This window comes from Entelurus aequoreus, linkage group LG09, assembly GCF_033978785.1.
Source record: "Entelurus aequoreus isolate RoL-2023_Sb linkage group LG09, RoL_Eaeq_v1.1, whole genome shotgun sequence".
Classification (NCBI taxonomy): Eukaryota; Metazoa; Chordata; class Actinopteri; order Syngnathiformes; family Syngnathidae; genus Entelurus; species Entelurus aequoreus.
Genome location: NC_084739.1, coordinates 6,834,922 through 6,849,242, shown reverse-complemented (window position 1 = coordinate 6,849,242; position 14,321 = coordinate 6,834,922). Strand labels below are relative to the sequence as shown.

The following is a 14,321-nucleotide window of genomic DNA, read 5'->3' as shown; positions in this document are numbered from 1 at the left end:
TCAGATATTTTTCTGTATTTTTTGATACTTTTCTACATAAAGGGGACCACAAAAATTTGCATCATTGGCTTTTTTGGCTGCTAATAATGTAGTAGTGTTGTCCCGATACCATTATTGTGGTACCGGTACCGGTACCAAAATGTATTTTGATACTTTTCAGTACTGTTCGATACTTTGCTAATAAATAAAGGGGACCACTAAAAAATACATTATTGGCTTTATTTGCTGCTAATAATGTAATAGTGTTGTCCCGATACCAATATTTTGGTACCGGTATCGGTACCAAAATGTATTTTGATACTTTTCGGAACTGTTCGATACTTTGCTAAATAAAGGGCACCACAAAAAAAGGCATTATTTTCTTTATTTGCTGCTAATAATGTAGTAGTGTTGTCCCGATACCAATATTTTGGTACCGGTACCGGTACCAAAATGCATTTTGATACTTTCCGGTACTGTTCGATACTTTGCTAAATAAAGGGCACCACAAAAAAAGGCATTATTGGCTTTATTTGCTGCTAATTATGTAGTAGTGTTGTCCTGATACCAATATTTTGGTACCGGTACCGGTACCAAAATGCATTTTGATACTTTCCGGTACTGTTCGATACTTTGCTAAATAAAGGGGACCACAAAAAAATTGCATTATTGGCTTTATTTGCTGCTAATAATTTAGTAGTGTTGTCCCGATACCAATATTTTGGTACCGGTATCGGTACCAAAATGTATTTTGATACTTTTCGGTACTGTTCGATACTTTGCTAAATAATGGGGACCACAAAAAAAGGCATTATTGGCTTTATTTGCTGCTAATAATGTAGTAGTGTTGTCCCGATACCAATATTTTGGTACCGGTACCGGTACCAAAATGCATTTTGATACTTTTCGGTACTATTCGATACTTTGCTAAATAAAGGGCACCACAAAAAAAGGCATTATTGGGTTTATTGGCTGCTAATAATGTAGTAGTGTTGTCCCGATACCAATATTTTGGTACTGATACCAAAATGCGTTTTGATACTTTTCGGTACTGTTCAATACTTTGGCTAAATAAAGGGCACCACAAAAAAAGGCATTATTGGGTTTATTGGCTGCTAATAATGAAATAGTGTTGTCCCGATACCAATATTTTGGTACTGATACCAAAATGCGTTTTGATACTTTTCGGTACTGTTCAATACTTTGGCTAAATAAAGGGCACCACAAAAAAAGGCATTATTGTCTTTATTTGCTGCTAATAATGTACTAGTGTTGTCCCGATACCAATATTTTGGTACCGGTATCAGTACCAAAATGTATTTTGATACTTTTCGGTACTGTTCGATACTTTGCTAAATAAAGGGCACCACAAAAAAAGGCATTATTGGGTTTATTGGCTGCTAATAATGTAGTAGTGTTGTCCCGATACCAATATTTTGGTACTGATACCAAAATGCGTTTTGATACTTTTCGGTACTGTTCAATACTTTGGCTAAATAAAGGGCACCACAAAAAAAGGCATTATTGTCTTTATTTGCTGCTAATAATGTACTAGTGTTGTCCCGATACCAATATTTTGGTACCGGTATCAGTACCAAAATGTATTTTGATACTTTTCGGTACTGTTCGATACTTTGCTAAATAAAGGGCACCACAAAAAAAGGCATTATTGGCTTTATTTGCTGCTAATAATGTAGTAGTGTTGTCCTGATACCAATATTTTGTTACCGGTACCGGTTCCAAAATGCATTTTGATACTTTTCGGTACTGTTCGATACTTTGCTAAATAATGGGGACCACAAAAAAAGGCATTATTGGCTTTATTTGCTGCTAATAATGTAGTAGTGTTGTCCTGATACCAATATTTTGGTACCGGTACCGGTACCAAAATGTATTTTGATACTTTTCTGTATTTTTTGATACTTTTCTAAATAAAGGGGGCCACAAAACATTGCATTATTGGCTTTATTTGCTGCTAATTATGTAGTAGTGTTGTCCTGATACCAATATTTTGGTACGGGTACCGGTACCAAAATGCATTTTGATACTTTCCGGTACTGTTCGATACTTTGCTAAATAAAGGGCACCACAAAAAAAGGCATTATTGGCTTTATTTGCTGCTAATTATGTAGTAGTGTTGTCCTGATACCAATATTTTGGTACCGGTACCGGTACCAAAATGCATTTTGATACTTTCCGGTACTGTTCGATACTTTGCTAAATAAAGGGGACCACAAAAAAATTGCATTATTGGCTTTATTTGCTGCTAATAATTTAGTAGTGTTGTCCCGATACCAATATTTTGGTACCGGTATCGGTACCAAAATGTATTTTGATACTTTTCGGTACTGTTCGATACTTTGCTAAATAATGGGGACCACAAAAAAAGGCATTATTGGCTTTATTTGCTGCTAATAATGTAGTAGTGTTGTCCCGATACCAATATTTTGGTACCGGTACCGGTACCAAAATGCATTTTGATACTTTTCGGTACTATTCGATACTTTGCTAAATAAAGGGCACCACAAAAAAAGGCATTATTGGGTTTATTGGCTGCTAATAATGAAATAGTGTTGTCCCGATACCAATATTTTGGTACTGATACCAAAATGCGTTTTGATACTTTTCGGTACTGTTCAATACTTTGGCTAAATAAAGGGCACCACAAAAAAAGGCATTATTGTCTTTATTTGCTGCTAATAATGTACTAGTGTTGTCCCGATACCAATATTTTGGTACCGGTATCAGTACCAAAATGTATTTTGATACTTTTCGGTACTGTTCGATACTTTGCTAAATAAAGGGCACCACAAAAAAAGGCATTATTGGCTTTATTTGCTGCTAATAATGTAGTAGTGTTGTCCTGATACCAATATTTTGTTACCGGTACCGGTTCCAAAATGCATTTTGATACTTTTCGGTACTGTTCGATACTTTGCTAAATAATGGGGACCACAAAAAAAGGCATTATTGGCTTTATTTGCTGCTAATAATGTAGTAGTGTTGTCCTGATACCAATATTTTGGTACCGGTACCGGTACCAAAATGTATTTTGATACTTTTCTGTATTTTTTGATACTTTTCTAAATAAAGGGGGCCACAAAACATTGCATTATTGGCTTTATTTGCTGCTAATTATGTAGTAGTGTTGTCCTGATACCAATATTTTGGTACGGGTACCGGTACCAAAATGTATTTCGATACTTTTCTGTAATTTTTGATACTTTTCTAAATAAAGGGGACCACAAAAAATTGCATTATTGGCTTTATTGGCTGCTAATAATGTCGAAAGTGTTTTCCCGATACCAATATTTTCGTACCGGTACCGAAATGCATTCTGATACTTTTCAGTACTGTTCGATACTTTGCTAAATAAAGGGGACCACAAAAAAAAGGCATTATTGGCTTTATTGGCTGCTAATAATGTAGTAGGGTTGTCCCGATACCAATATTTTGGTATCGTATTTTAGGCCGAAATGCGTCCATTTTCTGTCTACACACTGTGTCTGCTTATATGTACTCTGTGATTGTGCGCTGGCGAACATGCTCCTCTGCTCGTAAAACCAGCAATGACACGTTTTTAGATGCGGTATAGTACCGAATATGATTCATTAGTATCGTGGTACTTTACCAATACCGGTATACTGTACAACCCTATAATGTAGCCATAAGAAGATGACTTGTGGCCGAGCAGCAGGATTGGAGAGTTAGGGTTAGGGTTAGGGTTAGGGCAGGCCTGGCCCTAACCAATCTGGCGCCCTAGGCAAGATTTTAGGTGGCGCCTTGTGTATATACTCACAAGAAACTGAATAGCTTTGTCTTTTACCTTTTTTTTTACTTAAAGAAAGCAAATTAACATATGATATGACAATGTTATGTTATGATTATCTTTAACCGAATCACAGCAGTGCTCAAATTAAAAAACAGCATTCTCTCTCATGTGTTATTGCTTAATTAACATTAATGATGTGCACTTTAACAACTAGGCTTACAACTATACCTAATATATAAAGGAGTGGAAAAGTGACTATTACCTGCAGGGCAAACATTAGCTAACCAGAAGGCAATAACAATGTAAACAAAAAACACCTGCTTAAAAGATCTAATACAAATGTCCCTGAGGAATGTAAGGTGGGAGTACTGTAATTACCTAACGTTACATTATTATTTTCCATAACAATTTAGCCTCCTCCACAATATTAACCCGACGTTAAAACAGAACTAGCTATTTAATGATTAGCAATTGCCGAATCATGTAACATGAGCTTAATGCTAAAAGCCAGGTTACTATCACATTCTGTAACAGACAAATAATTTAATGTAGGTTAACGTTACCTACCCGCTACCTCTGTCTTTTTCTCGTTTCTCCTCTTCTTTTCTCTTTTTTCTTCCCTGGGCACCTGACAGTTTTGGCCGTTTTGACATCTTGTGTTGATTTTTTGATGTGGTGACGTCCAAAAAGAGTCATGATATGGGAAGGGAGGGGGCGCACCGTGCGGGGGAGGGGGGGTTTAATGTTGTAACTAATAATATTTCTATTAAATAGGCTTTACTTTGCATTTTAATTAGCGTTGGATTATTTTTTGTATTTATAAATAATAGTACCAACTTTATTTTTTTTTTCCTCCAACATTTGTGGCACTGGCGTGGCGCCCCCTGATGGACGGCGCCCTTAGCATTTGCCTATACGGCCTATGCCACGGGCCGGCCCTGGGTTAGGGTTAGGGTTAGGACTCTGGAGCGGGACAGGAAATAGCCTTAAAGTTCTGCCCGTGTACAGCATGCTCTTACTTCAGCATTCCGATGCTTCCTACCAGCTTTGAGCTGTCAAAACACCGTTGCCATTTTTAGGCTTTTTTTTTGTATTCCCTCCCAGCACGAATGTGGCAAAGTCTTTTTTTTTTTAATCCGTGTTGATGTAATATGAGACACATGCTGGCCCGACCTTTAATGCCTTTCAGAGATCCTATCCGAAAGTACATTATGTGATCTGTTTCAATTCATTGTGCTCCCTTTTTGCCCCGTGATAAATATGCTTCCATTTAGGCGAGCGTGCCATCGCATCTCTCAAGGTTATGCATGGCCATGTACGAGGAACAACAATAAAAGTGGAAAGGGGGCGGGGGGGGGGCGGAAAAAAATGCACCGCCAAACCATCGCTAATATGTATTTGTCAGTTGGTATGATTAAAGGCCCCGTGAATTCCTTCCTGCAGGAAAGGAAAGTATTTCTGCAAAGGCATCAGATATCGCTGCGTGGTGATAAAGTGCCTCCTCGGCTAGTTAAAAGACTACGGGAAGGAAGGAGGATGTTTTTGGACCTTGAAAGTGCACCGAACAACAAAAACACAATAAACTCCCCGGTTTGGTTTGGGGGACAGTCTCACAGATTCAGAATTGTGTTCACTTTTTTCCCCGAAAGTAACTTTTCAGAACATTTTCTGGTGCGTTCACACTCATGTTTGGATTCAAAACAAACTTCTAAAAAAAATAAAAAATTAAAAAATAAAAATAAAAAAAAATTAAAAAAAATAAAATAAAATAAAACAAACTTCTTTGCCGATAGTACGGATTTTTAATTCTATTTTCACAAGGGTGAAGAGTTATTTACCCAGCAGTCACAAGACATTGATACAACAACGTTGATTATACGTGCATGTCCCTTAAAACTGACTTCGAAACAACGTTGCAAAATAGTTGTATTTGTAAACTGAGACAATGTTGATGTCTAACGTTGGATCGACGTTGTTGGTTGGGAAATGACCAAATTTCAATGGTCAAATCAACGTCACAACCTCGAATTGAATAGACGTCGTCAAAAAGCATGTTGTTTCAACGTTGTATTTGTGTTGTGGAATATTGGTTGGGAAATAACCATATTTCAATGGTCAAATCAACGTCAGAACCCGACATTGATTAAACATTGTCAAAAAGCATGTTGTTTCAACGTTGTATTTGTGTTGTAGAATATTGGTTGGGAAATGACCAAATTTCAATGGTCAGATCAACGTCAGAACCCAACATTGATTAAACGTCGTCAAAAAGAATGTTGTTTCAACGTTATATTTGTGTTGTAGAATATTGGTTGGGAAATGACCAAATTTCAATGGTCAGATCAACGTCAGAACCTGACATTGATTAAACGTTGTCAAAAAGCATGTTGTTTCAACGTTGTATTTTTGTTGTGGAATATTTGTCGGAAATGACCAAATTTCAATGGTCAAATCTACGTCACAACCTAACATTGAATAAATGTCGTCAAAATGTATGTTGTTTCAATGTTGTATTTGTGTTGTGGAATATTGGTTGGGAAATGACCAAATTTCAATGGTCAAATCAACGTCACAACCTCACATTGAATAGATGTCATCAAAAAGCATGTTGTTTCAACGTTGTATTTGTGTTGTAGAATATTGGTTGGGAAATGACCAAATTTCAATGGTCAAATCAACGTCAGAACCCAACATTGATTAAACGTCATCAAAAATCATGTTGTTTCAACGTTGTATTTGTGTTGTGGAATATCGGTTGGGAAATGACCAAATTTCAATGGTCAGATCAACGTCAGAACCCAACATTGATTAAACGTTGTCAAAAAGTATGTTGTTTCAACGTTATATTTTTGTTGTGGAATATTTGTCGGAAATGACCAAATTTCAATGGTCAAATCTACGTCACAACCTAACATTGAATAAATGTCGTCAAAATGTATGTTGTTTCAATGTTGTATTTGTGTTGTGGAATATTGGTTGGGAAATGACCAAATTTCAATGGTCAAATCAACGTCACAACCTCACATTGAATAGATGTCATCAAAAAGCATGTTGTTTCAATGTTGTATTTGTGTTGTGGAATATTGGTTGGGAAATTACCAAATTTCAATGGTCAGATCAACGTCAGAACCTGACATTGATTAAACGTTTTCAAAAAGCATGTTGTTTCAACGTTGTATTTTTGTTGTGGAATATTTGTCGGAAATGACCAAATTTCAATGGTCAAATCAACGTCACAACCTCACATTGAATAGACGTCGTCAAAAAGCATGTTGTTTCAACGTTGTATTTGTGTTGTAGAATATTGGTTGGGAAATGACCAAATTTCAATGGTCAAATCAACGTCAGAACCCAACATTGATTAAACGTCATCAAAAATCATGTTGTTTCAACGTTGTATTTGTGTTGTGGAATATCGGTTGGGAAATGACCAAATTTCAATGGTCAGATCAACGTCAGAACCCAACATTGATTAAACGTTGTCAAAAAGTATGTTGTTTCAACGTTATATTTGTGTTGTAGAATATTGGTTGGGAAATGACCAAATTTCAATGGTCAGATCAACGTCAGAACCTGACATTGATTAAACGTTGTCAAAAAGCATGTTGTTTCAACGTTGTATTTGTGTTGTGGAATATTTGTCGGAAATGACCAAATTTCAATGGTCAAATCTACGTCACAACCTAACATTGAATAAATGTCGTCAAAATGTATGTTGTTTCAATGTTGTATTTGTGTTGTGGAATATTGGTTGGGAAATGACCAAATTTCAATGGTCAAATCAACGTCACAACCTCACATTGAATAGATGTCATCAAAAAGCATGTTGTTTCAATGTTGTATTTGTGTTGTGGAATATTGGTTGGGAAATTACCAAATTTCAATGGTCAGATCAACATCAGAACCTGACATTGATTAAACGTTTTCAAAAAGCATGTTGTTTCAACGTTGTATTTTTGTTGTGGAATATTTGTCGGAAATGACCAAATTTCAATGGTCAAATCAACGTCACAACCTCACATTGAATAGACGTCGTCAAAAAGCATGTTGTTTCAACGTTGTATTTGTGTTGTAGAATATTGGTTGGGAAATGACCAAATTTCAATGGTCAAATCAACGTCAGAACCCAACATTGATTAAACGTCATCAAAAATCATGTTGTTTCAACGTTGTATTTGTGTTGTGGAATATCGGTTGGGAAATGACCAAATTTCAATGGTCAGATCAACGTCAGAACCCAACATTGATTAAACGTTGTCAAAAAGTATGTTGTTTCAACGTTATATTTGTGTTGTAGAATATTGGTTGGGAAATGACCAAATTTCAATGGTCAGATCAACGTCAGAACCTGACATTGATTAAACGTTGTCAAAAAGCATGTTGTTTCAACGTTGTATTTTTGTTGTGGAATATTTGTCGGAAATGACCAAATTTCAATGGTCAAATCTACGTCACAACCTAACATTGAATAAATGTCGTCAAAATGTATGTTGTTTCAATGTTGTATTTGTGTTAAGGAATATTTGTTGGGAAATGACCAAATTTCAATGGTCAAATCAACGTCACAACCTCATATTGAATAGACGTCGTCAAAAAGCATGCTGTTTCAACGTTGTATTTGTGTTGTAGAATATTGGTTGGGAAATGACCAAATTTCAATGGTCAAATCAACGTCACAACCTCATATTGAATAGACGTCGTCACAAAGCATGCTGTTTCAACGTTGTATTTGTGTTGTAGAATATTGGTTGGGAAATGACCAAATTTCAATGGTCAAATCAACGTCAGAACCCAACATTGATTAAACGTTGTCAAAAAGTATGTTGTTTCAACGTTATATTTGTGTTGTAGAATATTGGTTGGGAAATGACCAAAATTCAATGGTCAAATCAACGTCAGAACCCTACATTGATTAAACGTTGTCAAAAAGCATGTTGTTTCAACGTTGTATTTTTGTTGTGGAATATTTGTCGGAAATGACCAAATTTCAATGGTCAAATCAACGTCACAACCTCGCATTGAATAGACGTCGTCAAAAAGCATGTTGTTTCAACGTTGTATTTGTGTTGTAGAATATTGGTTGGGAAATGACCAAATTTCAATGGTCAAATCAACGTCAGAACCCAACATTGATTAAACGTCATCAAAAATCATGTTGTTTCAACGTTGTATTTGTGTTGTGGAATATTGGTTGGGAAATGACCAAATTTCAATGGTCAGATCAACGTCAGAACCTGACATTGAATAAATGTCGTCAAAATGTATGTTGTTTCAATGTTGTATTTGTGTTGTGGAATATTTGTCTGAAATGACCAAATTTCAATGGTCAAATCTACGTCACAACCTAACATTGAATAAATGTCGTCAAAATGTATGTTGTTTCAATGTTGTATTTGTGTTGTGGAATATTTGTTGGGAAATGACCAAATTTCAATGGTCAAATCAACGTCACAACCTCATATTGAATAGACGTCGTCAAAAAGCATGTTGTTTCAACGTTGTATTTGTGTTGAGGAATATTGGTTAGGAAATGACCAAATTTCAATGGTCAGATCAACGTCACAACCTGACATTGAATAAATGTCCTCAAAAAGTATGTTGTTTGAACGTTGTATTTGTGTTGGGAAATGACCATATTTCAATGGTCAAATCAACGTCACAACCTAATATTGAATACATTTTGTCAAAAAGTAGGTTGTTTCAACGTTGAATTTGTGTTGTAGAATATGGGTTGGGAACTGACCAAAATTCAATGGTCAAATCAACGTCACAACCTAACATTGAATAAACGTCCTCAAAATGTATGTTGTTTAAATTTTATATTTGTGTTGTAGAATTTGGTTGGCACTGTATATGACCAAAATTCAATGGTCAAATCAACCTCAGAACCTGACATTGATTAAACGTTGTCAAAAAGCATGTTGTTTCATCGTTGTATTTTTGTTGTGGAATATTTGTCGGAAATGACCAAATTTCAATGGTCAAATCTACGTCACAACCTAACATTGAATAAATGTCGTCAAAAAGTATGTTGTTTCAATGTTGTATTTGTGTTGTAGAATATTGGTTGGGAAATGACCAAATTTCAATGGTCAGATCAACGTCAGAACCTGACATTGATTAAACGTTGTCAAAAAGCATGTTGTTTCAACGTTGTATTTTTGTTGTGGAATATTTGTCGGAAATGACCACATTTCAATGGTCAAATCAACGTCACAGCCTAACATTGAATAGATGTCGTCAAAAAGTATGTTGTTTCAATGTTGTATTTGTGTTGTGGAATATTGGTTGGGAAATGACCAAGATTCAATTGTCAAATCAACGTCAGAACCCAACATTGATTAAACGTTGTCAAAAAGTATGTTGTTTCAACGTTGTATTTGAGTTGTAGAATATTGGTTGGGAAATAACCATATTTCAATGGTCAAGTCAACGTCACAACCTAATATTGAATACATTTAGTCAAAAATCATGTTGTTTCAACGTTGTATTTGTGTTGTGGAATATTGGTTGGAAAATGACCAAATTTCAATGGTCAAATCAACGTCTGAACCCAACGTTGATTAAACGTTGTCAAAAAGTATGTTGTTTCAACGTTGTATTTGTGTTGTGGAATATTGGTTGGGAAATTACCAAATTTCAATGGTCAAATCAACGTCAGAACCCAACATTGATCAAACGTCGTCAAAAAGAATGTTCTTTCAATATTTGTGTTGTACAGTAAAACTGTACAACGTACTAAAAACGTTCAAAGTTTCGGTGTTGTTTACTGCCATCATATTGCAGTCTACACGTATCTCTTATGTGTGACTGCCATCTACTGGTCACACTTATCACTTCACCATGTAGCAAATACAATTGCTTCGAGGTCGGTAAGCACAACCAGAATAATGCCGTGCGTTAGGCGCACCGGGTTATAAGGCGCACTGTCGATTTTTGAGAAAATGAAAGGATTTTTAAGTGTGCCTTATAGTCCGAAAAATACGATACATAGATTTACTCGGCCACAACATTAGATACACCTGCACACTCACCGATCCATTTAGACTAGAGATGTTCGATAATGGCTTTTTTGCCGACATCCGATATTCCGATATTGTCCAACTCTTAATTACCGATACCGATATCAATGCATGAGGAGGTTGAGGCAAAAGTGACTGTTTTTAGTAAAATTTTGTTCTGAAGGGGGAATTGCCAACTTCCTGTTGATTTCTGCTGAAGGATGTCAATGTATGAAATCTAGGTCTAAGTCAGACCTACATAGAGGTTTTTGTTTCATGTCTCTACGGCATTCTTACCGGAAGTTACAAGCAGTTTTGTCTGTGTTTTTTCCTAGGGGGTGCGAGAGCGCAATTTTGAGTTTTGGGGTTTAGTTTTTTATTAGATTGCAATTTCCGCCAGTCCTGATGTGTGTGTCAAATATGGTGAGTTTGGAAGCATGTAAAGGGGGTCAAATTACAGCTCAAAGAGGCGGCCGGTATAATAATAAAGAAAGAATAAAACGCAAGAAATACAATAGGGTCCTCTGTCCCAAAGGAACATTGCGCTCCCTAATAATCTTCATTTTAATGAAGCTGTTTTTGTTAAAATGCTCATCGCGTGTCTTCTCTCTTGCAGCCGCCGAAAGAAGCCGGATTTGAGAGCCGCCCTCTGCCCTACACTCCTCTACCCCGAGGATCCCGAGACGCTAAGAACCATAAAGGTAAGGGCAAACCAAAGACCTTTCGACGGCATAACCTTTCCAAGGTAACCTGTTGCACACACAGATACGTAACTCTTCACAATTAATAGCAACAAGATTAAATGTGCCTCCAATCAAACTCCAGGTCAGTGGATTATGCAAATAAAAGTCCTGACCTGAACAGGAGTGGGAATCTATTGACTGAATTGAGCTAATTCTATCTTTATTCTTATTGATCTCGTCTCATAAGTCGGATGTGTTGATAGTGGGAGTGAACTGGTGTGAAGGTATGCGTGGGAGCGTAGGAGACGAGTGGAAAGATCCTTGATCTGTTGATATGAGACATCGATTAGGGCTCATATTGTGTGTAGTTTGCCCCATTGTGAAGAAATAGTCTTGTATTCCTGCTAAAAAAACGAGAATTCCAACACTTTTCGAAGGTTTTAACGGTAATAGGACATTCCGTACCAAAAAGTACAAGAAAAAGGAATTAACAAGCTGCAAGATAATCAAAATCAATTATGAAACAAAATACAACAAATCAAAAGGTTGGAGGTGTTAAAGTGTCTCCAAAACTTTGATTGCTTAAAGCAGACTACAGTAGCATTACTGTGTCCTCAAACACCCGCAACAACACAAAGGCAGACATGGAACTCAAAAATGCAACATTTTAAAGCAAAATACAAGAATTTTACTGTTATTTCGGAGCGATACTTGTCAGTGTGTTAAGAATTTAGAGTCGAGTAGATTGTTTTACGAAGTAAACAGGATATAAGTGGATTGTTTGTTGTACTCAATCCAACTAAAGTCAGTTGAAGAACTAACACTTGCCTGAGTGGATTATTAAAAAATTTAAAAAAATGCAAATTGGGGGTTTGGGGGACAAATTTCTGAACCGAATCGCAAGATGGATCACATCATGGAAAAGCTGGTAAGGGAAAAATTGGATATGAGGGCCAGCATGGACGAATAGAACAGACAAGCCATTGTAATGTCTGCTCGCGGAAAAACAAATATCCTAATCTACGATTTGTTAAAGTTAAAGTTAAAGTACCAATGATTGTCACACACACACTAGGTGTGGTGAAATTTGTCCTCTGCATTTGACCCATCTCCTTGATCACCCCCTGGGAGGTGAGGGGAGCAGTGGGCAGCAGCGGTGCCGCACCCGGGAATCATTTTTGGTGATTTAACCCCCAATTCCAACCCTTGATGCTGAGTGCCAAGCAGGGAGGTAATGGGTCCCATTTTTATAGTCTTTGGTATGACTCGGCTGGGGTTTGAACTCACAACCTACCGATCTCAGGGCGGACACTCTAACCACTAGGCCACTGAGTGACTCCCTCGAATGGCCTTGACGCCACGAAGTAAACAGGATATAAATGCATTGTTTGTTGTACTCAATCCAACTAAAGTCAGTTGAAGAACTAACACTTGCCTGAGTGGATTATTAAAAAATAAAAAAAAATGCAAATTGGGGGTTTGGGGGACAAATTTCTGAACCGAATCGCAAGATGGATCACATCATGGAAAAGCTGGTAAGGGGGAAATTGGATATGAGGGCCAGCATGGACGAATAGAACAGACAAGCCATTGTAATGTCTGCTCGCGGAAAAACAAAAATCCTAATCTATGATTTGTTAAAGTTAAAGTACCAATGATTGTCACACACACACTAGGTGTGGTGAAATTTGTCCTCTGCATTTGACCCATCCCCTTGATCACCCCCTGGGAGTTGAGGGGAGCAGTGGGCAGCAGCGGTGCCGCGCCCGGGAATCATTTTTGGTGATTTAACCCCCAATTCCAACCCTTGATGCTGAGTGCCAAGCAGGGAGGTAATGGGTCCCATTGTTATAGTCTTTGGTATGACTCGGCCGGGGTTTGAACTCACAACCTACCGATCTCAGGGCGGACACTCTAACCACTAGGCCACTGAGTGACTCCCTCGAATGGCCTTGACGCCACAAAGTAAACAGGATATAAATGCATTGTTTGTTGTACTCAATCCAACTAAAGTCAGTTGAAGAACTAACACTTGCCTGAGTGGATTATTAAAAAATAAAAAAAAATGCAAATTGGGGGTTTGGGGGACAAATTTCTGAACCAAATCGCAAGATGGATCACATCATGGAAAAGCTGGTAAGGGGAAAATTGGATATGAGGGCCAGCATGGACGAATAGAACAGACAAGCCATTGTAATGTCTGCTCGCGGAAAAACAAAAATCCTAATCTATGATTTGTTAAAGTTAAAGTACCAATGATTGTCACACACACACTAGGTGTGGTGAAATTTGTCCTCTGCATTTGACCCATCCCCTTGATCACCCCCTGGGAGGTGAAGGGAGCAGTGGGCAGCAGCGGTGCCGCGCCCGGGAATCATTTTTGGTGATTTATCCCCCAATTCCAACCCTTGATACTGAGTGCCAAGCAGGGAGGTAATGGGTCCCATTTTTATAGTCTTTGGTATGACTCGGCCGGGGTTTGAACTCACAACCTACCGATCTCAGGGCGGACACTCTAACCACTAGGCCACTGAGTGACTCCCTGGAATGGCCTTGACGCTCCAACAACAGGAGCAGGCTGTTCTGAAAACATCCTCAGTGATGAACGCTTTTGACCTCCCTCCCTCCTCAACGACACCTGGAGTCAAACTTTTGCTTGCATGCAGAACGGCCCCAAGCCTATGAACATGAACACTACATCAACACACCCAAGACAATGGGCATATACCCCCCCTTCACCACCACTTGATTCCCCTTCGGGTTGATGGACGGCTGGCAGCGCTTCATAGCAGCGGTCAACCTCCAGGGCTCCAAGTGTTCAAGTGTTTCTTAGCCTTTTTAAAGCATTTTTCTAGTTTTTTTAGCTCAATATGCGTCCAAAGAAAG

General features: G+C 37.7%; 1 protein-coding gene across 1 annotated transcript in view; it reads left to right on the top strand.

Annotated features, from left to right (window-relative positions):
* The window catches only part of LOC133657091 (leucine-rich melanocyte differentiation-associated protein-like), a 1,129,882-nt gene that overhangs the window by 969,919 nt on the left and 145,642 nt on the right, over positions 1-14,321 (top strand). Inside the window, 1 exon segment of the mRNA XM_062058014.1 lies at positions 11,369-11,453. Coding sequence (XP_061913998.1) covers positions 11,369-11,453 — 85 coding nt within the window.